General features: G+C 43.6%; 1 protein-coding gene across 2 annotated transcripts in view; it reads right to left on the reverse strand.

The window, feature by feature from the left end:
- Nucleotides 1-278: 278 nt before the first annotated feature.
- The window catches only part of SRPX (sushi repeat containing protein X-linked), a 45722-nt gene continuing 19579 nt past the window's right edge, over nucleotides 279-26421 (reverse strand). The window contains exons 2-11 of one of the 2 annotated variants that reach the window (XM_086470886.1): nucleotides 20068-20144; nucleotides 16617-16626; nucleotides 13537-13728; nucleotides 12747-12923; nucleotides 7648-7774; nucleotides 5563-5684; nucleotides 4756-4935; nucleotides 4161-4294; nucleotides 2723-2844; nucleotides 279-459 (exon numbers count right to left, since the gene is read on the reverse strand). In XM_086470886.1, the coding sequence (XP_086327012.1) occupies nucleotides 279-459; nucleotides 2723-2844; nucleotides 4161-4294; nucleotides 4756-4935; nucleotides 5563-5684; nucleotides 7648-7774; nucleotides 12747-12923; nucleotides 13537-13728; nucleotides 16617-16626; nucleotides 20068-20144 (1322 nt within the window). The remainder of the gene's footprint in view (nucleotides 460-2722; nucleotides 2845-4160; nucleotides 4295-4755; nucleotides 4936-5562; nucleotides 5685-7647; nucleotides 7775-12746; nucleotides 12924-13536; nucleotides 13729-16616; nucleotides 16627-20067; nucleotides 20145-26421) is intronic. The other variant, XM_086470952.1, reaches the window with a different exon arrangement.

Consider the following 26421-nt stretch of genomic DNA (forward strand, 5'->3'; position numbering starts at 1 on the left):
TCTCTGTACAAGAAATGCCATGTCAGTAATTCCACGGGTAAGAAAAGCCATGGGCTGTAATCCTACGTACACCATTACCTAAAGATGGCTGAAAAGTACCAAAAAAAGCATCATGCATACTTCTATGCAGAACAGCTACACAGCTGGACAGACTTAACAGTACACACAAAAAATCTGTACATCAGTGATTAAAAAAGCCATGCTTCGTGTAGCACCCAGGGGAGAATGACGTGGATTAAAAAAAATTCAGTGATAACTGCAAGCCCTGCAATTCTGAATTAGGGACACGACTGACCAATTTCTGCTTGCAGTTTCATCTCTTCTTTTCTCAAGGGAAAATTGTCAATAAGTGCAAAGAGCTCAGCTGGCGTCGCTGGGAAGGGATAGCGTTCCTTGTCCATTCCATGCTTGTCCATCACCACGATGTTGAAATTGTAATGGGGGATCCTCAGCAGCAGCCTGCAAAACAAGGCACTTGTTTTGTTAAAGCCCTTCATCCACTGCCTGGGCACTGCAAACTAATAAATGGCAGAACCAGCCTGTTGGCAGAGGAAGGTGGGGATGGAAGAGGCAGCTACACAGGGTCCGCTTTGTTTCAGCTGTTAAGAGCAAGGAGTCAGAGAGACAGTGGGTGCCTGCATGTGCTGCAGGCTCTACCTCTGCCTTAGGGAAGGGTCAAGGTAACTGCACTCGGGTTTTCTTCTCAGACCTCTGACTGTTAGTATAGCACATGCCATTACCTATTGCTATCACAAGAGATTAAAAAAAATAAGATAAAGTACTATACACACTGCCTACAGAAAACCACTGTGCTGGAGCTGGAGTTACAAGCAGACTCTTCCCTTTCTTGGCTGCTACGTGGTATAAAACCGCAACGAGAAAAAGCAGAACAAAATTATTGGAGTCAGTTTTCATCACTTCCTAATAGCCACCATCCACCTGGTGGTAACTCCAGTTTAGGAGAACAAAAGTCACCGTTGTTCACGGCAGAGCCCCTTCCTTCCAAGTGGTAAAAGGGGTCATCTGAGGTGCTCTGGAGGTGCGACAGTAACAAAAGTATATCCTCAGTGCTCTTCTCAGCTCTTGCTTGAAGGAGTAACGAACTACACGGTCCTTAGACGTGCAGTCAGCCAACATCATTGGTGTGGGGAAAATAAATTCAGGCAGCCGTGACAGAATGGTGTCAGGACAGGAAAGCTGCCGTGAAGAACAGGGTCTGGGGGTGATGTTGGTAAGGTGTCAAGCATCAAAATTGACCTTCCTCAGCCTTCTAACAAGTTTGAGTGCTCTAGGCATCTTCTTGTTGCAATTAGGGAGCTTGGCTATTAAATTCAAACTAAAATACAGTCTGAAGCTAAGCTATGGCGATAGGAAACTACATTCCTCTTGTGCCCCATCTCACCTAAGAAAAATGCTTACCTTCTACAAATCCAAATGCTAACCTTCTGAGGTTTCCAAAGTTTTAACTGAGGTGCCTGTGCTCATTACTTTACTGAATGCCAATTCTGGACAGCATCTTTATACAGTACGTTTAAGAGTGCCTCCCAGAACTGGAATGCTGCCATTTACACACCGCAGTAACAACAGAGAAAAAAAAAAAATCAAATAGAAAACTAACTTTCACTGGGGGCAGGGCAGGTCCTACCATCCCGATTTCCAAAATACAGCTCTGTTAAAGGTTGTGGGGGCTGGTGGAATGGCGTGTTACCAGAGTTTATTATTTTCTACAGACCCACAAGAAAACCACTTCAACTTTAGTAAAAGTACTTTTACTTTTCTGAATAAAAGAGAAGCTCTTTGTGTTCCCTTTTTCCTTTTATAGAGAACAAATGTTTTTATTTTTTGTAATCCAAAAAAACCTCACTGACTTGTTAGCATTTTTTATTGTCCCCAATTAAAACTCTCTCCAGTTCCTCAGGCGTTATCACCAAAGATGTTGCCTAAGATGCTCCTGGACTAAATAACTACTCCTTTCCCTGCCACTGAGGCCTTCACTTTTGGCTCTTGTATTTCTCCTGCCCCTAGGAAATGCTGGCATCTGAAGTCTCCCTTTCAAGTGAAAACCAACCCCCTGTCAGTCCAAAACCCAAGCCAAATCAGTTTAAGCACCTCACTAAAACTGCTGAGTCTTGTAGCCAGGCTGGGGAGGCTGAGATCATTTCCCCTTTGGAACACCGCCTGTATCACCTCTACACGCACTTCAAAGAGCGACCCCTGCTTCCCCTTCTGGCCTGGCAGCTGCCCCGGGGCTGTCCTTGCAAGGCGGTCGCGCCCTGCCATGGCTGCATCAGCCCAACGCCAGCACAAACGCGGCCGTACGCGAAGTGCCTGCAGGGGCTGCACCCAGAGATACAGACCTACAGCACGATCAAAGGGATACACGGGGAGTTCACAGGAGTTCAGAAACTCGCTCTGTCTGAGCGAAGGGTCAGGGAAGGCAGGGCGCTTGCTTGAAAGAGTGGCATGTGGGTCGTGGCCCATTTAAACGCGAAACAAGCTGAAGTCTATGGTATTTATGAAATTGAGAGCAAACGCCCACGAATTTGCAGTAGCTACTACACAGAGAGCAAACTAATCCTAAAACTCACCAACATCCACTGTCCAGTGTCTAGCTATGTACGTTAGAGTAGAATATGTATATTAGAGAGTAAGATGCAGGGATAAAAAGCAATACATCATCACATATGCTAAGGTGCAAACACGAAAATAGCGAGAGCTTTACCTGAGCTGCAGGGCAAGTGACGGGGGCAGCAGCTTCACACCTATTCTTCCTATCTGTGCTGGGAAGACACCAACCAATTCAACTACAGTAACGTGTCGGAGGTCTAAACCACACTGTGCTGGCTGGAAGGGTTAACAGAAGAAAGAGGTGTATTAGTTATCAGTGACAGAACAGGGGGGTTGTTTGGAGCGTGCGGCGAGTGTTCATAAAGAGTCTGATGACCTTGTGTTAGTGAGATGGTTTAAACTGCAATGAGAGCACGTTTTGAAAAGTCTCTAATGTGAACAGCCAGAACCTCTTGACTCCAGGGGATGTCAAATGATGGATTCTTAACTGCTCCAAGAAAAACAACACACAGGGACCACCCAGGAGAAATATAAACTTGGCTTTGTAGTGACATGAAAGGACGTCAGTGTATTAAGCATTGTGCCAATTTGGCAATCAAAGCCAGGTATGTGAAATTGGAGTCAACTGCAGGAAGTTTTCTTTCATGCCAACTAGTTTGACCACTGTCAAGCACTGGGAAAAGTACTATAGCCATTATATTTAGTATTTTAAACTATTTCATTTTGATCAATATACTGAATTTTCTTCCCAAGTTAATCTAGTGGGGGAAAAGAAAACCTGTTTTTTTTAATACAACTGTAACTTAAGCCAGCCGTTAGAGACATCATCGTGTTCATATCCCAATAACTATTTATACATTTTTTGTTACAGTGGTGAGAAAAGAAACAAGACGGAAGCACTTGCCGCTGTGAAAGAATACAGGACTGGCTCCTTTCCCTGAGGTCACAGGTACATTTCTGAGACACATCCATAAGTCGAGCAAGAACCCAACAACAGCATCACATTTACAGCACGTAAGAAGGACAATTACCCAAAGTTTTCCTTTTTTTTTGGAACAAAATACCCCAGTGCTACCTCCAGCACTCTAGATGACTTCTGTGCTGCGTCTCTGGTCCCTTGCCGGTTCACTGGTTATTTCTGAAGCTTTTTACACTTCCTTGCGTTGTAGTTACAAAGTCTCTAAGCCTGGTCTGCGTGAACTGCAACCACTGCAGTGCTGGACAGTTGGGGGGTTTTTCAACTTCTTTAGGAGCTGAGTTAGGGAATGACTACTGAGCACAAGTTAGTATTAAATTAATTTGGGGAGGATGGAAGAGGGCCGGAACTGCCTGGGACTCAGTGACTGGTCAGTCAGAGGCAGCACAATCCAGAAAAGAGCTGAATTAGAGCAGGGGGAGATGTTTCAACTCAAACCCATGTAAAAATGATTAATCCAGAACTGCTACTGCTTCAGCCAGATCCTCCAGTGGCTGCACTATAACAGCTGAACTCTGCAGATTTATATAAAACAGTGGATCTTGTTCTCTTGTGTCTTTCTTTAAAGAAGAAAAATAATTGCACGCCCTCCCCCCCTCCCCAAAATGTGTTTTACCTGCAGCATTCCCAACTGCATCCTGTAGAAGAAGTTGGCTGCAGTGGGAGTTGAAATAATTAGCAGTCTCCGCTTCTCATAAAATTGATCCAGAAGTGCAGCTGCAGTCCTCACATTCACATTAATATTCATGGCTAGAATTAAATTTAAAACACAAGTTAGAGCAAGTCCTGAAAACAGATCTGTTTCTAAAAGCGCAAACTGTTAGACAGAAGCAGCACAGGAAAAAGAGAATAATAATAAAGATGATACGGGTGAAATACTGGCCTCATTGAAGCCAACAATTTTATCTTAAGCTGTTCTGGCTTGCAAGACGGATTGACTCCAGAATGTGAAGTTTTGTAGAGAGCTTTGAGCTAAAACACATTATCAGTTGTGAGGTACGATCAGCATCCCAGGAAAGAGCAGCCAAAGGTGGCAAAGGCTTCAGCTGCAAGTGCAGATTGGCAGAGGAGACAAAGATGTTAAGTTTCTTACCTCTAGGCATTAAAGTTTGCAGCTGTATTCCACCCCACACCCCCATCCCAAACTCTCACTGCCACGAGAACCATTGCTCTGGCAGCCCTGCTGGTAAAGCGGTGAAATACTCACTTACGTGCACAGGTTGGCTCCACTCCTGACCACCCCGAATTGTACTGGCACACTCTAGCTGGGCTTCCTGACAGCTCGTAGCCACCAATGCAGGAGAACTCGCATGTAGCGCCGTAGTTATTTCCATCACCTGAACACTTGATGTAGCCGTTATCTGGGGCATTTAACTTCACACAGCGCCTGACTTTAAGCGAGAGGCAGGAAGAAAACAAAACAAAAATGACACGGCATGAATCACCCTGTCGTTACTAGGGTAGCATGGCCAGCAGAATACCAATGCAGAAGACATTTTTCTGTGTGCTGTCTATATTATTAGAGTCATGTACTTAAAAACCTCTCTTAACTCCTATGTATACAGATGTATAGGTGTATGCATGTGATTGTGGTATCATGGTGACAAAAGGTTGTGGAGCACAGAGAGCTGAAGCTGAAACCTACGGGTTTCATCTCCGTATATTCAATGCCAGATTTCAAGACCTGGTCTTGCGAAAGGGCAGTCCTGCTTGACAGATGTGAGTCACAGCTGAAAAAAACACCTTCATATCCTTGTTACAGCAGCTCACAAGCTAAGTAGCCGGGAGAAGCCAGCAGGAGGAAGCGCAGGGGGAGCTGCAGAGCGCTGGCCACCCACCCTGCTGCAGGCCTGGCCGCCAGGGTCTTGAGCAAGATGTCGTTCTACCTTTCAGTATCAACGTACAGTTTATATACACATACAGATGCAGCTAAACAGAGAAATGAGGACATTTCTCAAATTGCCTACTCAGCCAGATGCAAATTAGTGACTATTTATAGGGTAAAACATCATTCTTACCTCTGACTTTAACAAGAAATTTGCAAGTGCCTTTGTTTTCAGCTCTGTCATACACAGTGTATTGGATTTTGTGGTCACCTTCTGGAAAATGTGACCCTGGTGGCAGGCCTTTCAAAATAACACTAAAACAGGAGATAAAACAGGACAGACATTCATAAATTCACCAGCATTTTCCTACTGACAATGCTGTAAAGGCCTGAAAAGTGACGTTTGTGGCATGCTAAGACTGTCTGGCTGTGCTGCATGACTGAAGACTTGAGAGTAAGCAAGGGAAGAAGCTGGGCAACGGTGACCAGAGTGTTTAAACTTGCTACCATCAGCCCACCCTGGAGTCGTACAAAAGGGTCTCACCCTCCTGAGACAAGGGAGGCAGAGCAGGCAGGGCCTGCTCGCTTCCCGTAAGACACTCCGCAGTGCAGCTGAGCATCACGCCATGCCCAAAGGAACTCGAGCTTCCTTTTCCCTATGTAAGGAAAATCGAGATTGAGCCTCCCTCATTTTGTATCGTGAACAATCCACTGCCAGGCTGCAGCGCAACCCAGAGCCAGCGGGGTGCAAGAAAACGTCCAGCCTCTTACAATGGGGACGTACCCCACGTGGCTGCTCTGCACTGCTCCCGTGACTGTACTAACGTACAAAAATGGAACAGAAAGCGAGATTTATTGTCACAGCAGAAGGGCGCGGTGATACACAGCAGGGTTTTCACCTGGAACTCGTTCCTTTCCTGCAAATGTGTCAGGATTTAAGGATGTTAAACGTATCCTCAGTACTGAAGCAGTGAGGCTGAGCAGTGTTCTGTGTAATGGGAAAGCTTACATACTCACGGGACCAGTGCATTTAAGGAAAGCACTGTACACTCTATAAAACACAACAGTTCAGCAAGATTTTATAAAAAAAAACCCCAGATTTATGGAAGAGCTTCCACAGATTCAACAGCTAGCCTTTTCAGCACTGGGAACAGTTACTCATATGACAAAGTCTACATGGGTTATTCCCCTTCTGTTTTTTTGCCTGCCAGACATTTAATCAAAAAGACTTTGGAATTTCTTTATTGTGACACTTTTCAAAGTTTTTGTCAGGCTTAAGTTTTTTGATGCTGTTAATTGCCATAGAACTATCACATTAGACCTTAACACAATTGTGTAATGAATTTTTCTTTCTGATAGTATTTAAACTGTAACAATAAAAGAACAAAGTTACTGTGTCTTTCAACAGTGTTTTTTGTATTCACATAAAACCACAACCCTCTTTAAGCTTACAACTTTGAGATTTTAAGCTTAACCGGTCCACTAGTAACAGAGTTAAAAGATGTAACTTGCTTAGTGAAAAAAGCAGATGTTCTGTACCCTTTCATTACAATAACCTAGACAGACTGCCATGGATCCTGCACGATAAAGATGGGCAAATCAGAGACAGTGGTACCATCACAAGTGCACCTTGTTGTGCTGGAAAATGTGACTGTGAAACCATAAAGACTGAGAAGGAAATTTTGAAGAAAGTGTTTAGATCCAATGTTTAAAGATCCTTATGTTTCAAATGAGAGGCATAACTTCACAAGTAGCTGCAGAACACCGTGACATCAGTACTCAGCACTTCTTCAGGAAGAAGCCTAAAGATGATTGCAGATATTGTTTTGTGATACAATTCATCTTGTTTTTTTTAAGACACTCAAAATTGTCCCTGCTGCTACCTCCAATGCACTATTGTCTCTTCACTGTTACGTATAAAAGGTGACTTGCTTAAAGAAACTTGTATATGAGAAGAGACCCACAAAGCGGCTCTGGAAAATCTCACAGGCACAGTCAAAATGCTATCGTCATTTATTCCATCAGCTCTAAAATAACCACAACAATCTGCTGCCCTTCATGTAGGAGCCAGTTCCTGAACGATCCACCTCCAAGTTGTCAACTTTTTCAGTTAAACACGCAATTCTTTACGGGCCAGTGACCTGCGACAGCTACAAATAAGCATCTTGGATGAATGACGGGGAGAGGGTACCTGGCCGCCCTCATCAGCTGAATTACTAACAAAGGGACCCCAGGAATAAAAAGCAGAAAATGCAAACATCTACAGGGTTGCACCTACTCTGTCAGAATCCCATCAGCAGTGTCCCGCCCCTCCGGGGTGTCCCAGAACACTCTGGCCGTCAACTTGTTGGGCTCCGCGGTTTTCTCCTTCACGCTCGGGCACTGGATTCTCGGCGGTTCAGTATCTGTGGAAATAAAGGTCACGGAAATAGGCACGTGTGCCTGTGTTACAGCTACGCGTTCTCTGCGCAGCTCTTGCCCTGCTGTCAATGTAACCCAACGTGAACCACCTTCAGCTTCCCTCCTCAACACCGAAGCCGTCCCAGCCAAGGCATGGGGGGGGGCCTGTACTTCTCACCTTTTTGTAAGAAGAGTAAGAGATGACAGTGATCAACCCCTTGCAATGTAAAAAAAAAAAAAAAATCACTAAAAGTAGTTATTGTAAATTTCTTTACACAGTCCCCTGTTAAAAAGCAACTTCAGCAAACGGATAAATATTTAGCTTTGAACTCGAAGGAGGGATGCCCAAGACTGTACCCAAGGAGCCTGGACATTCTGTTTACCTGCTCTTCCTCTCTTTGTTCGTCTGTGCGGTAGATATTGTGATTAGGACCATTTGTAAAGCACACTTTTGAAGCTTCCTGGACTTTACAAGAACAAGGTTCATCTTTACGGCTTCTTTAACTTTTTCACTTTGTGAGTTCGTTCACTCCTCCTTCCTTCATCTGCTACAGTATGCAAACGCGCAGGATTTCCAAGTACTTTGTCTCCTTTCTTAATATTGCTTATTCTCTCCATTATTTTTAGAGTACCCGCTCATTATGTTGGGAAACCTGCTCACGCTGCAGCCAGCGAGAGCTCTGCCCGCCTCTACAAAACTACGTTGCTCTCGCTAACCCCCCAGCGTAGCTGGATTAGGGCAGGAAATAACCCAGTCTCACCAAGGCTGCTTCTGGCTCTGCTTAGTTCGCTGTGACAACAGCTCACCGCTGTGCTAAGGTCAGTATACATTAAATAAACATAATGCTGGAATAAAAGACAGAACGGCATTTAAGGACCCAGTGTTTTAAGCACTTAATTAATCAGAAAACTCGTTAAGCTACTTAGCACAGCGAAGGCTGGTTGGTATGAACCGGCAGGGACTTCCACATCATAAAGACAAAAAGCACAGTTACTGTGGGAACCAACTCACCAAGCACCCGGGGCCCAGGCAGCCTTTTTAGCTGGACTTTAACATTCCTGGAAAGGATATTTTCTTTTTTTGGTCATTTCAGCTGCCTCTTAGCATTCAACAGGCACTAAGTGAACCCCACCAGAATAACTCTGCTTTGAAACGGACCACGAGAAAGCAGGTGTCTACCACAGAGGCTCTTTAACTGCCATGGGATGCGTTAAACCAAAGAGCGCTGAGGTCTTTTTCCTTGTGCCCTCGCACAAAGCTGCAGCCAATCTACAGCGTATTAATTAAGCACCTTGGCCACAGCCTGGCAGAAGGAAGACAGGTCTTAAAAAACCCCAACCCGTTTAGATGCAGAGAAGGCGATCCAGGCAAAGGCATAAGCGGCCAAACTGAAATACAACCTCCCAACACCACCCCAAAAAACCTTCAATAAAATGTATGACAGGAGCAAGGTGCCCACCTGCAGGTCACAAAACTAAACTGGTTCCAAAACAAACCCCAACGGAGGAACCCACAAAATTGCTGACTGCTGCGGAGGTTTTATCAGAGGGAAAAATCATCCCATGAGCACCGGACTGTCAGAGTCTCAGGATGCCTGGCCAGAGCTGGAGCCAGGGCCTGACCCCGTACGGCTAGTCCGGCGCTTTTACTGCGGTGTCACGGCTGAAAGACTGATGAAACGCCAAGCGGATTTATTTAAGCTGTTTAGCAGGGCTATATATTAAGCCGGTGAATCTCGCCTGCAAGGCTTAAACTATGGGCAGGGAAATTGAGTTTTCTTTAAAAAACTCCGCGCTGTTCAGCCACATTCTTGTAAGCTGTCACTTTTCTTGGCTACTCGGCAGCAGCAACTGGTTCTCCGGCTCCACGCGGGGCAGCAGCATTGCAGACATGGCATCAGGAGGTCAGCAGTGGAACACCAAATTTTAAAGCGGCCTTTTGAACTTTGTGGAGAAAAATGCCAAGTTTTCAAATAGGTTTTAGTTTTATTTAATCTCGTTTTTAAACATACTTCTGGGACTGGCCATATTAACAATTTCAACAAAATTTAGAGAGCTGGTTAACTGCCTTTCGCATAGTTCGTTCGAGGTTTACGTTTGTTTGATTGTGAATTTGGGATGACAAGTTATAAGATGGGCTGGTACCGAATGCCCACTGTGTGCTTATTCAAGAGTCTGTGTGGGGCAGGTAAATGGTCTGCTGCTGCTACATAAACACGCTGTTACGACTGACTGCTGATGGCGTTAAACGATGGCTGGAAGTTAATTCAAAACGTTAGCCTGTGTCAAAAGCATAAAGAGCTGAAGAGACTGGAAATCATAAAAGGGGGAATGAAAAACATTGTCCTGCTCTCCCTATGCTCCTCCACAAGGCACTGCTCTGTATTTCCAAACACCCATTATCAGGGCCTGTATAATTAATGACTCAGAGTGCAAAGCTTGTTTCAGACATCCATAGTTGGAAGCTGTTAGTTAACTACCTACCAGTACAGTCTTAGGATGTGACAAAAGGATGACTTAGCACAGTGACAGCCATTTACCACAACCTGTTAGACGATCATCAGGAAAATGAAACATTTTTCAATCTTCTAGAGGAAAATACCTGTTTCAATCCATGTTACAGTGCATTAACGATATAATGGAAATATTATTCAAGTGAGTATTGACATTTTTAGCTAACGGATAACCAAAAGCAGCTGTACATTGACCTTTCAAAATTATTTGATTAAATAGCAGCATGAAGGATATCCTTCCTCTTATAGGAGGACAACAGCGGACAGACAGTCTGCTTTGTTAGGATAGAATACTCACTGTCTGTAAAGGCTTCCATAAGTGACTGCTAAAACACACCTGATTTTATTTAGTTAAAAAAAAAAAAAAAAAAAATCTTTTCCCCCCTTTTTAATGACTACTTTTTCAGCAATGATGTTAGCCTTATGCCTTTCCTACCTGGGTCTTCACTACGGCACCGTGAACCCCACGTAGTTTTGTGCAAAAATGCTAAACAGTGCAACTGCAGTACGAAAGTGTAGAGGAAAGCCCCTTGTTTTCCAAAAGATTATAAATTCAGGTCTGCAGTAATTGTGCCAGTAGCTGTGGTGTCCCCAGACCACTCCCCTACCAATTTGCAATGACATGAACTTTACCAGCCCATGCCTATGATCACACGTAGCATCCCTACTGTCCACTGTACAACTAACTGCTTATATAACTAATTGCTACAGTAAGAAACAAACCAGCCTCTTTGCATTTGTATTTCATTGCTTCCCTCACCTTAATCTGACGCCTCAGCTGAAAGTGAGCTGTTCAGCCAGTTCTCTCCTGGCCACTGGTAAGCTTTCATGGGCTGCAGTTCACTGATGACTTCTGTAGCTACTGAATTGCAGGAAGGGGTACGTGTTCAATTGCAAACTGCATTATACTGTTAGGGTCACGTAGAGAAAAAAATCTCTATCCTACCTATCGAGAGGTCAAACGACAGCCTTATTAAACAGTCTGCTCACTGTGTAACTCACGACTCGCACATAGGAACTGTGAGCACACAAGGTTTGAAGGGATCTTCTCCATACTACATGGTATTTCCAGAACTTCAAGAATAGCATTACTTTTACTGGGTTACTTGGGACTTGAAATCATACCCTATGCAACAATTATGCTCCATTTTTAGAATCAAAAAAGAAGTGTTAGTGCTAATTTAGCCTCTTTTTTTGCTTAAGACATACTTGCTTACTCTACTCTGCAAGACAGCATCCTCTGTAATAAGCACCCCGCTGCTGCAAACAGATGAGGTTCTGAAAGTGCCAGGAAATACAGAGGACAACATCTTAACATTCCTAAACTTAAAAGGGTCTGTTTTTCTTCCTCTGCCCACACCACTGAGGACAGGCCTTGTTTTTGTAAATAAAAACAAGTGACACCATAGACAGTCTAGACCCAAGCAGCAGGCTCACTTCTACATTTGTACAACACCAAGTAACAGGAAACATGAACAAAATTCTGCGAACATCAGGCCACAGTGGAGAGACTCCAAAGCCATTTGCGAACCTAGACTGAGCCACAGGCATTCTGAGGAAAACCAAGTTATCATAAACACAACACACTGAACACAAATACTCTACCACCCACAAGCTTAAATTACTGGTAGCCGATTCAGATGGCCAAAAAAATACTTTCCTTTCTGGGTGGCTGCCGAACCTTTTGTCAAAGACTTCTGAGAAACAAGAGCAGCAGCTGAAACTTCACTATCTGCTGAAGTCTCATTAGTAGAAAGGAAAGTTGAATCTCAATATTTGTTTATCTCTCTTTTGATTTATGTATATAAAACCAATTATTCCAGCCGAGGTTCCTGGGAGACCACTGACTATGTAATGAAAATTGCTGGCGTAACTAATGTGAACTGAAATTCAGTTCTAATTCAGAACTAATGTGGCTGAAATTTAGTTTAGCTCGCTGCAGTCATGCTGGTAGCTACAGTCCGCTCATATTCCCTGGATATATTTGGAAACCACGATCCCACGAAAGAAAAGCAACAAGGGAGGTCAGACAAAGGCTTTAGTGTCAAACCTGTTTTATCATTAAGTCGCAGAGAGCCGGACAGACTGCAGCAGGGAGAACACGCTAGAAGAGCAGCACAGTCATTACCGACTACCAACGAGTCACGCAGGAGATCAGCAGAGGCTGTTACAAGCGTCGTAAAGCTCTGACCGTTTACACCAGCCTCGTCTTTATTAAAGTGGTAACACTTGGACCTGATAGCGCATGTGTAAGGAGGACGGGCACTTGGGACTGACAGTACTAAGTGACAGCACTACGTATCCCTTAGGAAAACTGCTCTCTGCTTCCTCAAAAGGGACTGTTGCTTCTTTCCCCCCAGGAACTGGACTAAAGGGCATTTTGGAACTCATTTGGAGAACTCGGGCACCAGCAGGTGCCTCAAGATGCAGACCTTCCAGGATGCCGACTAGCCATCCTACTTACCCACACAGGATGCTGGCCGTCCGCTCCAGACTTTGTTGTCCATGCACGTTACTATGCGGTCGCCTTTCAGCTGGTATCCCGGTGAACAGTAGTACTCACACCTCGAGCCAAAGTAGGCACCATCTAAACACTTGAAGCCCCCGTTGGTCGGCATGGACAGGGTGGGGCAGCGCTTTTCTGGAATAGAAAACAAAGATCTCTGGAAACCTGTTATCCCCCTTCAGAGTAATATGAATGGGGGGTATTACACAGGAACAAGGCTGCAGATAGAGAATGACAAGTGGGAGAAAGTCATGTCCACGTGAGGCTTTTCACACTGTTCTTATTAGCTGTGTTTCAAATTTAACTTTACATACACGGTGGCCTAATACAACATTTATATGAGAAAAAAAAAGATGACAAGTACCTACTCCTCTCTTCTCAGAAAATGTTTTTACTGCAAGAGCCCACTTAGAAACCCAATACAAATTTTGTTGCCTTACAAAATCCAAGATGGGCAAGATCTTAAAGCAGCTTTATGGGTCTGTCATACAATTATTCCCACAAACCAAAATCCCACACTCATAAAATGTTCCCTATCTTTCTCTTCTACCGAGCGTATTTGTACCACTCACCATACCTACCACACCATGTACCACTGTAAGAACAAGCCAATATATATATCCAGGTATACTGTCCATGTTTAAAATGCAAATAACTATCCCAAGATCACCGTTTCAAAAGCAAATAAAGTTTATTGTCTGCTGAATCTGAGGTGCAAGCTGCACACGCAGATTTCATAGCTACTTACGTTTGCACAGCACTTTCCCAGACCAGCGTTTGCTTGACTGACAAATTAGCTGCTGAGGGCCATGCAGTTCGTAGCCTTTTTGACAACGAATGTCACATCTTGTCCCCAGTACATTCTTGTAATATTCCCCTTGAGGTGTCCTGCAGTTTGCATAACCATGTTTCACCTTAATGGGGGAGCACCACGGTGTTTCTAGCACAGAGAACAAAAAGCCACTCATAGTACTTCACAAAATGTAAAAGGTCAGACACAAACATAAAATCACTTTCTTTATTCAAGGTCACAAAGAAGAAACGGGGGAAAAAAAAAAAATCTTATTTAAAAAGCCACCAGTCCTCAAAGTGGAAAAGTAACAGTGCAGGAAGGTGCACTAAGTCTTATACACCAGAAGGTCAGCCCTTCAGACTGGCAGCTCTTTTTTATTACAAACATTAAAGATTGTAGCCAGTAGATTGGGGTGGGAAGTAGGGGGGAGGAGGGGGGGGGGGGGGGGTTGTCTTTAAGTTTTTTTTGTCTGTGGAATAAGTGTGCCACCATGTGGACAGTCTGATGACAACCGACAACCGGACCTTTTTTCCCCTCCGTTTTTTAAATGGATACATCTACTTTCTCTTTGGTAACAAAAGTTTGCATAAGGAATACCTTTGGTCTAGCTGTACTTGCCATCTTTACAACACTTAACTCTCTTACCACTCATTTTAAGAAAAAAAATCTTCCATAATAATTGTAAAGGACATTGCCTTGGCTGAACTCTTGTGATAGTTCAAGCTCTCCCACCGTTGTTAGAAAGGATGTGATTTAAATAAAACGTAGGCCCGTTATGTCAAGCCTGTCTGTATACATCCTCCACGTGTCAGAACAACTGTTCTGGGTCTAACTCCAGTTTTGCAAAGTTACTTTCCAAGTCAGCACCCAGGATTAAGGCTGAACTGGAACTTGCAAAGAGTGCAAGAAGAGCAGCTCCCTCGCTGTTCTCAGCAGTTCCGTGGTGCCACTCGCAAATGCTCTTTATATCGCCAACAAAATAGCCTTCTACCAGCAGACGGGCACAATACCATTGTCATGCTTAAATCTGAAGGCAAGTGCCCAATCAGACAGACAAAGTGAAAAGCCTTCTCAAAAGATCTGACCTTATTCCTCTCTTTTTGGTAGTGATCTGTAGCTTCCAAGGACAACATGCATCCAGGCACAATACATATATTTGACAGCACAAACCCCTGCACTTCCTATTGTCAAATCCTTCAGAGGGTGTCGAAGTTCATTCACGAGCATACTACGTATTCAGGAAAGGGACTCCAAGCTGCAGGAATTTAAATCCAGTTCTAAATGTTCTCAAAGGTCTGGACTTCATGTGTTACACTCTTCACCTCAGAAAGCAGGTGCAGGACCACCTTTCTCTAATACCATGGAAACGTAGCCTGAAGTACAAGTTGCTCCTGGATGCAGGACAGTGACATGGACGGATCTGCCAAGTCAGAAGAAAGCTGGAATTTGGCTGGGACTTCATGGCTAATGCTCCTACCAAACTCATGAGAAAAAGGCAAACACATGTACATAAAACTGAACCTTTAATAACTGGTCAGGGCTACACTTCAAAATACTCAGGATACGGGTACTGTCTTTGTGTGAGGCTTTAACACCACACTCTGATACTGATGGGTGCTGTATCAAATAGAGACTTCCCCTTCCCAGCCAAAGCTTCAAAAAATCTTTGTTTAGCTTTGACAACTGGGTGCACTAAGAAAGCCGTGCTTTTTCTGCGGCAGGCAGCTTCTCAGCGGGACTTTCCTACACAAGGAGAGACTAAGTCTGCTCCTTCTCAGCTCCAAGATCTGAAAAGGATGTATCGAGAGGGAGGGAGGGATTGCAAGGCAAAAAGAGCAAGATGACAGGTCCTGAAATCCTGTGTGACAAGGTGTGACATGTGGGAGGTACCTGACAAAACTTTCAAAGTCTGCAAAAAAGATGGAGGAAAAAAACAAACTCACAAAACCAAAAAAAAAACCAAACAAACCACAAAGAGTTTTAGCCTTCAACCTTACAAAGTCACAGGAGACATTTAAAAATAATTTCTTTATCATCTTTGGCAGATGTTCACATCTAGCTCTTAATCCCTATAGTTATGTACGTTTTTCTACACGATTTGGATCAGTCCTACACAAAAATAAATGAAAATCAATACAGCCTGTCACATTTCTCATACATGGGATATTTATATTCTGTGTATAATGTCTCTAGGTCATATTTACACTTTCCCAATGGAAACTACATTTTGTACCTACATTTTGCTGTGCTGGTCCTGAATCAACACAAACAACATCTGAGGACTAAAATCAAAGACTAACTGTCAAGCTTTTGACTAGACCAAGAGCAAGTTCCTCTTGACTACTCTGTTTCTGAAGCTGCCATATTGTACTGTGACACGTTTATTATTTCACCGATCAATGTGAAAACCCTCTACAAAGACCCGTAAGTGGCATTGTTCCCACTGTCACCAAACACGAGGTAACCGAGGCACGGGAAAAGAGCAGGCCCGTCTAACAGCACACAGCAGCTTAGGGGCACAGCGCAGCTCAGCTTTTTCGCTCAGCCACACAATCTTCCCCATCCCTGGGTTTTTTTCCACCTATGGTCCTGTTTTCCAAAAGTACTGAATGTCACATACATCCACCACTATTTACCTTACAATTATGACAAAGTAGTTTGGTGGAGAGGGGGTTTTGGTTTTTTGAAACTATTTCTTGTCCATAATCTATATCCCAGAGTTACCAAAAGACATTAAAAAACCCCATCAACTGACTTGGGCCCCACTTTGCTGAGGGGCTCTATCACAGTGGCTCACATTTGTCATGCTTGCTGAGAACCAAACTAAAATAGGGAGAGCAGGTGAGGAGTGTGAGCTCATGGGAAGAGAAGCCAATCGGCTACTGCTGAAGTAATGAGTGATGAGAGCACCCATCTCTGCAGCCCCCTCAGCTGCCTACCCCACTGCCACGGGCGCCGTCTCAAGCACCACCTCCGACCACTCTCCGGGGGAAGCCACGCCTGTTGAGATTCACAGAGGCAGCCCTGTGAGAAACCCTCCCCCTCCTGAGCTAACAGCCGCTTTTCCATAATCTCCCCTCGGTGATCTCATCCCAAAAATTTCCAACTTTTCTGTCCCACTTGTTCTTCTCACACCCTGAGCCCCTAAACTTCAATTTTATTTAATTTTTTTTAATTAAAGAAAAGCAGCTTTTCCCACTTGCTGGAGAATCTCCTTAACTAAGGAGGAGGCCTCATTTTTTTCTGCAGAAGGGTTTCAACCTGAAGTGACTAGGAGAACACTGACTGAAGGGGCACAACAGGGGGGATGGGGGATGAAGACTCAGGCCGGCTGAGCTTTTGCCCCAGCCAGCTAGGTAACCCTTCAGCAAATCAGTTCGAGACATCTACGTCTCCGGTTTTCCACATATATAAGGTGCAAACGCACATGGCTGGTTTCCATGGAGTGTTAAGACAAATACACTTTGCAACATGATCAAGAGGCTAATAAAAAAAAAAAAAAAGAAGACAAAGCAGCTGTTTCAGGTACTGCAAATGGCCTGCGTTTTTCTGCAAATTTTTGTGGCTTTACAAGCACGCTTGCCTTGAGTTAACAGCTGCACATGTATTTTTTTTAAAAAAAAAAAGTGGCTAAGAGCTAACAAATGCAGTTTAATGCACAAATGGAATACTGAAAAGGAAAAAGCGCTTCTTGTAGTGTCACTGCAGCTACGGTGGTCTACAGAGAGAAACAAAGCAAGGCTCCTAGGGAGGGCAATACATCTTTTACTGGACTAAATGACAGCGTCAGCAAGAAAAACAAAAACAGACATACTTTTGGATGCAGATAACTTGAAGAGCTTAGGAGGAACATCTGTTTGATCTAAAACATTATTATGCTTACTCTAGAACTGAATGATTAGAAGAAAGTGGGTGAGGCAGGGTTTACAAAGGGCAAATATCTGGGTTTAGACCAACCGATATCACCGAAAAAAAACCCAGCTGACTTGAAAAAGCTTATGTGCCTGAAAGCACATCAAACGAGACCACAAAGTTTTAGATCAAAGTTTGTTTATTTTTAAGTGACGGCACATATCGGTTTTCAAAGGCTAAGCAGCTACATGGAGTATTTATGGAATATTAGGGGCCCCAAGAGGTCACACAAGCTGTTCCCTGCCTCAAGGCAAGATCAGCCCTGTTCCTGAAGGCTTTGGGAATAAGAAAAGTTACAGGTTTCCCAGGCACCTGTTCTGGAGCATCACCATCTATATTGTACTCTGTTCACTAACTGAAATTTGGGGTTTTAGGGACCAGGAGCAGGGTTTTTGTTTAACAGAAAGTTTGCACCATTCCTCAGCGATAGCCTGCATTATCACTTAGTAGAAAAACATTACAGAGACTCAAGCCTGTGTTTGAAACCACCGGAAAACAGGCAGCAGGCAGAAATGGTTGAAGCCACAACGCTGCCTCTACAGCTAGGGCTACCTTTCGATCACTACAGTTTTTGAGAAAATATAGTAGGAATGAGGATCATCAGAGCAGCGGCACTAGAGCTGTGACGAACACAGGAACTGCTGTATTCGGGAAGCCCTTCCTCATCAAATATGATCTGCATTTCTTTCACAAGCAGCATGCGAAGTGACCAGCTGCACTGCTGCCTGCTGGTCCACCAGCCAGCAGAGCTGAAGGTTCACCAGGGAGGAAAGGGAAAACGCTTTAAAAATGCTGTGGGCACAGAAAGTCTCAGCGATGTTTCTCTGGAAAGCTGAGCAAGTTGAAAAACATCCAGATGAAGACAAAGGGGGTTGGTAGGAGGTCGATACCCCCCCCAATAAACTGCAACGTTTTATTTGCAGATGCCAAAAGGGACGGATTTGTGTGCTCGGCTGCACTTTTTAGTGAGTAAGTGTGCAAAGAAAAAAACCAATGCTGCTTACATTAACATCAGTTAAGAAAATTAATTTAGTTACTAGTTACTGGGAAGTTTTATTTGCCCAGCAACGGGCCATACCCAAAATGCTGGACTGCACATACAAGGAGAAGCTCTGAAAGTAGCTACTCAGCCCATTTTTCCTCGCTTTGTCTTTCTCCACCCCCTCCTCCCCAATACCAACTTAAATAAGTATGCTAATGAAGAGTGAGCCTTTTCTACTCCAACGCTTTATACTCTTAGATTCACATTGTCTGATCTTCAACATTTGGCAGGAGCACTTCCAAACTCAGGGCAGTTTTTAATATCTGCGTGAATGAGTCATTCTGTTTCACTTACCCTGGTGACATTTTGGCTGACATGAGTATAATCCGGTTTGGATCACCATATAAAAGGAATTTATACAGAATCCGCATTTTAACTACTTGCCTGCCCTGGCATGAATTGGCACTGATTTATCTTCATGATCGCTGGAATTCTTTTTCTATGTGTCTGCAGAGGGTTATATGTTAAAAGGCAAAGAAAAATGCTTTTACCTAAATAAAGCTTTGGAGAAATATTTCTGCATGTGTTTGAAAGCAAAATTTTATACTTAAGTATTTTACTGGGAGGAACGTAAGACATTTATGAAAACAGCAACACAGCCACAACATCTGTGCTTTCCTCTTTGTTGTTCACAAATGTCTGAATTACTTTATGACTTACCTTTTATAAGGCCCATTGATCCTCTGCAGAGAATCAATAACACACAACAAGACACCAATGCCCTGTATTTTCAAGTAATCGCAATGATTACATTACAATTCTAGCATGTCCACAGATTAGTTTACTGAAAAGAAACACAGTTACCATTTAAAGTGACAAATTAAATGCTAAATTTCTTTACTGTCTAGGCTTCTGAGGGACTTTGGCAGAGGAGAGGGCTATTGAGACAGAAGCAGACTTTTTAAGAAAATGAACATAATAAACGGAAGATTTACTGGTAGTGGCAAAAAACTTGTCAATCTTGCTGAATGGCAAAATCTTCTAGAATAGGGAAGAAAACCTGAATTTGCTTTGTAAACACACCAGTGCATTCAGTCATTCATCCAGGAACCCAATTTGGTTTTGGAACGTACATGTTCATTTGTTAAACACTTCGCTTGGCATTTCAGGTAGCAGGTTAACCTGAAATGAGAACAATTGTATGGGAAAAAAAAAAAAAATCATGAAAATCAAGTTCTCTTGCATATACCTCTACACATTACCATCAGTAGGTGTGGGTTTTGAGTCAGCTCATCATTGATGGTTTTGTTAGGATGTATGAAGAAGAAAGAGAAGCTCTTCCCAGATTTTCATGATTTAACAATCTGATCTTCCAAGAGCAAAGGCAGTGCAAAAGTTACTTACTCAGGTGCATAAAAGAGTGGTGATCAGTACTTGCGTCTAATTTCCTTTGTTAAAAAAAGTAGAAATTAAATCTTGATCTAAAAATCCATGAGAAAAACCATGGAGCTGGATCACCAAGATTTAATAATCCATGAAAAGAAAAAGAATGAAGCTTTCTCTCAGCAGCAGCAGCCAATTCTCTTTAGCACATAAGCAAAGCATTCACCTTTATATCTATTGCGTGCATACACGTCTTCGTCATCTTCAAGGGGTGAATATCCCGATCCTACAATACAAAATAGAGAAAAAAACTGCAGCAAGAAAGGAAATATAAATTAAGACTAAAAGAAAGCTTTGCAAAAAGACATGCAAGATTGGGATGCAATAACCTATGCAATGCCATCAGCATGGGCTTCTCTGAAGCTCAGATTCATAGCAGACCCAGTTTATAGTGAATTTGGAAAGGGCAAATCGATTTGATAATAAAGTGAAACAGTAAAGCTCTCAATGCTCCTAGAGCAATGTTGTGCAATGTCATGTTGCACATGTCAAGTCACAGCTCCTCTGTGACGGCAAGTCCACCTACCATGAAGCCGATCTCTTGAGCAGAGAGGACAGAGGAGGTACAGGTGAAGGGGCACATCAAAGGTTTCACTATAAAGTGGTTCCATAGTGTCAGTGGCTGTTAACAGCCATCAGGCCAAACAGCAGAAGTAAAATGTGCGTAACTCATGAACAACCCTCTTTTAGAAACTGTACGAGCTTCATATGAAGAACAAAACATTGAGGTACGCTGCCTGCAAGCACAAGTTACACTCAAAACCACAGTTTGGTATCAAGTAGTCTTCTGGGGTTGCTCAAATAAAGAGATAGTATAGTATCTGTACTTTTAAAAACCTGGGCAAACTGCTTTATATAAACCAGAAACCATCTGGAGCTCCGCCGCTCAAGTAATTAATAAAACGTGTCAGTCTGCAAGAAAGCCTTCAAAATATCCTTAGGTGACATTTATTGAAGATCAGCAACTTCAGAGCATGAAGTCTCATCTAAATTCTAGATAAGTCTTCTCCAAGAAGGGCTCTCACAAATTACCCCTCTGAGAAACCTTTCTAAAAACATTGCATGCAATAGGCAGGTACTAAGGAGGCTCAGCACTACGCTACAGGAACTTCTCACACATGGTACATATCTCAAATTAAAGCAATGGGGACATTTCACCACCATTTATTGAGGTTTAAGACCATGGTCTGTACAAGCTGCTGCTTAAAGTTAGGCTAAATTAAATAATTCAGGCACCTCAATAAGCTACTAATTTCATGTGCAAAGCACACAAATTTTCTGCAGAAATCAAACGCAAGAAACGTTAATGCCTAGAATGATTCAGCATAAGGATAAAAGAGCTACCAAAACAACATTTGTCTCCCCAAAATTACTGTCAGCATCTGTCAACAGATTCCACTTCTTATAAAAAACAAAACAAACCGCCTAGGAACCAGAGAAACTTCTTACTCTACCAGCCTCAGGAAAACCCAGCCCACGTATCCTGCAGCTGCTCCACGGGAGTAGCTTCAGTGCACAGGGTCTGTCTACAGAAGGGCAGGGTCCTCCACAGCATCAGCTGCAGCACTGCTCACAAGGGTTCGGACCGCCTGAAGGCGAGACCCTCTCTATCTCCCGTCACCCTTCTCACCGTGTGACGTGCGCGGTGGGCGCTAGTGCAACCAGGCCGCAGCACTCAGCAGCTCCTTCTGGGAACCGCGGGGAAGGGGCAGATGCTGTCAGGCCAGACTAAAATCTTGAACCAATACTGCTACATGAACCATTTAGGCTCCTGCGTGTGAAAAATCAAGAGAGTTGGGTTCGCAGGTACCATAAAAGTAACAACAATTCACCTTGGGCCTGTTATCACCAGGAATCCTTTCACCAATTTTCAGAAGACTTCGAGCTGTGACCCGATGAAGAGAACTTCCAAATAACTTCCCGCCTGAAACTGAGGGCTTTATATACAGCACAGGCTTCCTATCATTTATGAGCCAATTTGCTGGATTTTTTATATTTACTGTTGTGGTTGAATTTTTGATGCCGCAATACATCTGAGAAACTTCCCAACATAAAACATTAAACTTTGTTGCCCTCAAAGTCTGACTGTACAACATTAAGAGCAAGCTGTGATCCCTGGGGGCTTCACGGAGACCTTGATATGTAAATGAGCACCTCTCTAAGCATCAATTATTCTGTTAGAAATTGGAATACTCTTAGCTAGTTACTCAGTTTGAGGGTTACAGTGTTATCACTCTTAATTGTCCAGTGCAGTGACTTTAGCGTTTAAAATCAGTGAACATTAGAGCTATGTGAGCTCTTACACATTTACCTTTCCTTAGACAAGAAGTAATTAAATGCCTTTGAAAGTCTTCTAACAAAAATTGGCCTTAGAGTTATTCACTGCTCTTGCCCTGAAATGAGGCTCTGCTCATGGGGTTTGACATCTCCCATTTCCAGGTCATTTTCTAGCTTGAAATGAGAAGCAAGTTTGGTTTCTTTCCTAACGAGCAATGTTCTGTTACTGTTACTAACCCCAGCGGGCCTAGCTCGGGGAACCACGGGAGAGGTCATCCTCCCGCCATCCCGGGAGGCTCTTGCCATCACTTTCCCATGGCCTCTTCTCACAGAGACCCCACCGGGTGACGTTAAGCCTCAGCAGGGCCGGCAGACCCCGCGCAAGCTGGGGGCACCAAGGGCAGCTTGGGCATCACCCACCAGCCCCAGGCCACGCCACGGAGAACCAACCTAACCCAGAAGGCTGTCCCTGAAAAGCTGGGCTGGCTCTGGGAAGACGTATCCAACCCACCAGGCCTCTGCCCCGGGCACTGCAGCACCACCTCACCCAGAGGTGCTGGATTTTCTCCTGTCTCTGCATGCCCTTCTTCACGCGTGCCAGGACCTGGCAGCCTTCGCTACCTCTCTCCACACTCACCCACCCACGTTGCTCTGACAGCCCTGTTCTTTAACACACCAGGCGCGTTCAGCCATGTCACGCAGCAGCCCACCAGCAAAGCCACCCCGCTTCGACAGATGGCTTCTGTCCCGGCAGCCACGAGGCCCAACCTGGTGCCTCATTCCCCACTGGTGCAGCCCCATGAGCGACCCTGAGCAAACTGCCATTTCATCTTCATTTTTCTCAGCCACAAAACAAAGTATTTCTGCTTCACATACTTTCAAAATTAGCTACCAAGCCACGCAAGGATAAAGCATTGTTCTGCGTTCGAAGTGCTAAAATTATCACAGTACAAAAACTGGGTATTTGAGGAAGGATGACAAGAACAACAAACTGCTTTACAGATGTCCCACATCATGGTTCAGGGTATAGCAGGTTCCTGCAAAAAACAGCTGTGGATTTTATTCTGGCAGATGACAAGCAAAACGCACGAAATAACACTTTCATTTTAAGATTAATGTACTATGAGATTAATCTATGGACTTGGACAATTCTGTTTATGTTAGGAAAAGAGCTTTCTTCATTCACAAAATAATCACTACATTTTTATAACAGGGGGATGCATAGGAAAGCTTTCTCTTCACATACATTTTATTAGGGCATAGAGTTTTAATGAAACTACACACAACTTAGTAGAAAACACGTAGCAGTGTCTGTCACCATGAACCCACAAGTCTGTGCCAAATGAATAAATCCAGGGATAAGACTGCCAGACAGAAGGAGCTATGACAGTAAGCTGGTAAGCCTTCTGATGAAGTAAAAATCCTCGTTCAAGAAGAATTCGTTATTAAGAGAACACATTTACTTTTAGAGTTCAAACTGGCAAGCTAATGGGACACTCAGACAGTTACCCAACCCTAAATCAGATCATTTCAGGATTAGTTTTCCCTGTGTTTTGTGGTTGCCAAATCCACTCCAAGTGTCCCGATGCCAGCCTTCAGGCCAATTCTCATTTGGCAAAACACTTAAGTATCTCCTGAAGTGGTCTCACCAGCCTCGAGGAGACCACTTGTTTAACTCTAAAACCACTCAAAGTTGATCACAGGTATTTACGTTCAACATCAAGCATCTGATGAAGTACTCTGCTGCTTTAGTACCCCAATCTACATGCAGTGGAGGCTGCTATTCTCAGTTTCTCACGTCAGCTCCATTTCCACACTTACAGCCCAGCAGTTGCTCTCCTTGCCAGGGACTCTGGTCAGCTGAAAAAGAGAGGGAAGGAAGCGAGGCATACAGCTGCATTCATGAATGAGCACAGATTACAATGACGCCTTCACATTTGTGCACAATACAAGATAGATAAAATAAATACACACAGCCAAACAGGCATTGAGCAAGATACTTCCCATGTTTCTAGGATCTGATTGTCTGTCTGTTAATAAACCTGCAAAAGCTTTGAGAGAAGAGTACTTTGTTTGCTACACAAGAGCGACCATCAATTTGTCAGCATTTGCTGAGCCAGGCAAGGTAAGACAAATGCTATCAGATTGCAGAGGAAGTTTTAAGAGGACTTCTGCTGTCCCTCAGTTTTGCTCAAAACCTGACTTTAAGTACATTACTCCTTTGTGCACCACAGATCCACTATTCCAGACTAGATCCTGAACTTCACCACACTTGTCAGGCACACAAATTCAGGCCACGGCAGGCAAGACCTCTCGAATGGGTAGGTAATCTCCACAAGAAAACCTTTCAGCTATTACATGGTATTAACGTTTAATACGAAAAAAATCTTTCCATCCTGCCTTACTGCCTCAAAGGTCTCCAGAAACAGAAAAGCTATCAATAATTGCTTCGCCATCTTGATCCTACAAACAACAAAAACCTTTGCACCTTCTCCAACCTGAAACCAGGCATTTTCTCACTGGATCATTTAACTCTGACAAGCAGAAGCAAGGCAAGGCTTAAAATAATAATAAAAATGCACAAAAGAAAAATCAATACCAGTAGAAGACTTAAAGGTTTCTTCAAAAAAATGTTAAAAGGAAAAACAAAGCACCAGTAAATGAGAAACACACTGAAGCCTTCAACTACACATAAACCTTAGTGGAGTTATTCACTGTAAGATCTTCACCAGGGTCACTAGGATTACCCACACGGACAAAGGGGACGAGGGCTCTGGTGCTCCACTGTTTGATGCCACTGATGATGCGAGTGATTGCACATGGGCAAACTGAGGGTCATGCACACAGGACTCCTCTCCCCATTGCAAAGGTTCACCCGTGCGGGTCTGCTGGCAGAATCAGGGCACAAGAACACAATGCCGAGGTAGGCACTGCAATACACAGGTGTGGACCTGAGCAACATTTAACATGCTATTGTGCTGTAAATCCCTTATACTTGAGAAAAAGAAGGAATGTGGGCTATCAGAGGCAGAAGAGCTATGCAAACTTGTTTTTCCCAGGACTGACATAGGAATTTCTTAACTCTTTTTGAATTGGATCAACTGAAAATAAGCTGGAGACAACGACAGTGTAGTTCATGAAAGCAACTGGAAGCTTTTTACAGTTTCCTGCCCTGAGACAGAACAAGTTCAGGCAGTCAAGTACAAGAGACTATAGCACTTAGCCTGCAATAAGGGCTTTTCTTCTGAACAACAAAGCTCTCCTCCCTAGTTTAGCACCAGACTGAAGGGTTTCACATCTACTGTACTTACAGTCCTGCAGAATACATTAATAAAAGCTCAGATTTTTTAGGTAATACTATTTTGTCAATTTACACCACTGAGTTTCTCAAGCCTTTTTTCCTTTCTTATGCTCTTTTACTCAGGGTTTATGAGGATTACCTAAAATCAACATACATACTGTAAAAATCAGCAGCAAAAGTCCATGTTCTAGTTTATACTCTACCGAAGCTTGAAGTCTTAAATATAGCACCAATTTGGTCAACCAACAGTTGAACATGAGCCAGCAGGGTGCCCAGGTGGCCAAGAAGGCAACAACATCCTGGCCTGTATCAGAAACAGTGTGGCCAGCAGGAGTAGGGAAGAGATCCTGCCGCTGTACTCGCCACTGGTGAGGCCGCACCTCAAATACCGTGTGCAGTTTTGGGCCCCTCACTACAAGAAAGACACTGAGGTGCTGGAGCGTGTCCGGAGAAGGGCAACAAAGCTGCTTAAATGCCATTTGCTTTGGTGAGATTTCAGTATTTGTTTAAAAATTGCCTGCACAGTCGGGTGTTCTGTTGCATCTGGTCTGTAAAGCTGACAACCACCCCCAAACACAACACTTATTTTGTTACAGAAATCAGAGCAGAACAAATAGCAGAGGAAGGGTCAGCAGCATCAATTAATAAATAGCCAGAGATACCAATTTGCCTTGAACCTTCCTACAGGTGGGTTGATACAGAAATGCAACTGTTATTAATGAACATGTTTAAACATAGAGCATCTAATGGCAGCTCCTCATATTAAGCAGTCTTCAACACACATAGTAACTCAAAAGGTATCATCTGCCCTCCTCTTTCCTCAAAGGATGTTCCCACCGGCCACATCACTTTTCAGTCTCCTGCTTGACTCCATCAGTCGTCCCAACTGTCTTTGCAATGCCTGGGAAAGCAAGTCAAAGCACAG

Source organism: Leptosomus discolor, chromosome 1, assembly GCF_034619465.1.
Source record: "Leptosomus discolor isolate bLepDis1 chromosome 1, bLepDis1.hap2, whole genome shotgun sequence".
Lineage (NCBI taxonomy): Eukaryota > Metazoa > Chordata > Aves > Leptosomiformes > Leptosomidae > Leptosomus > Leptosomus discolor.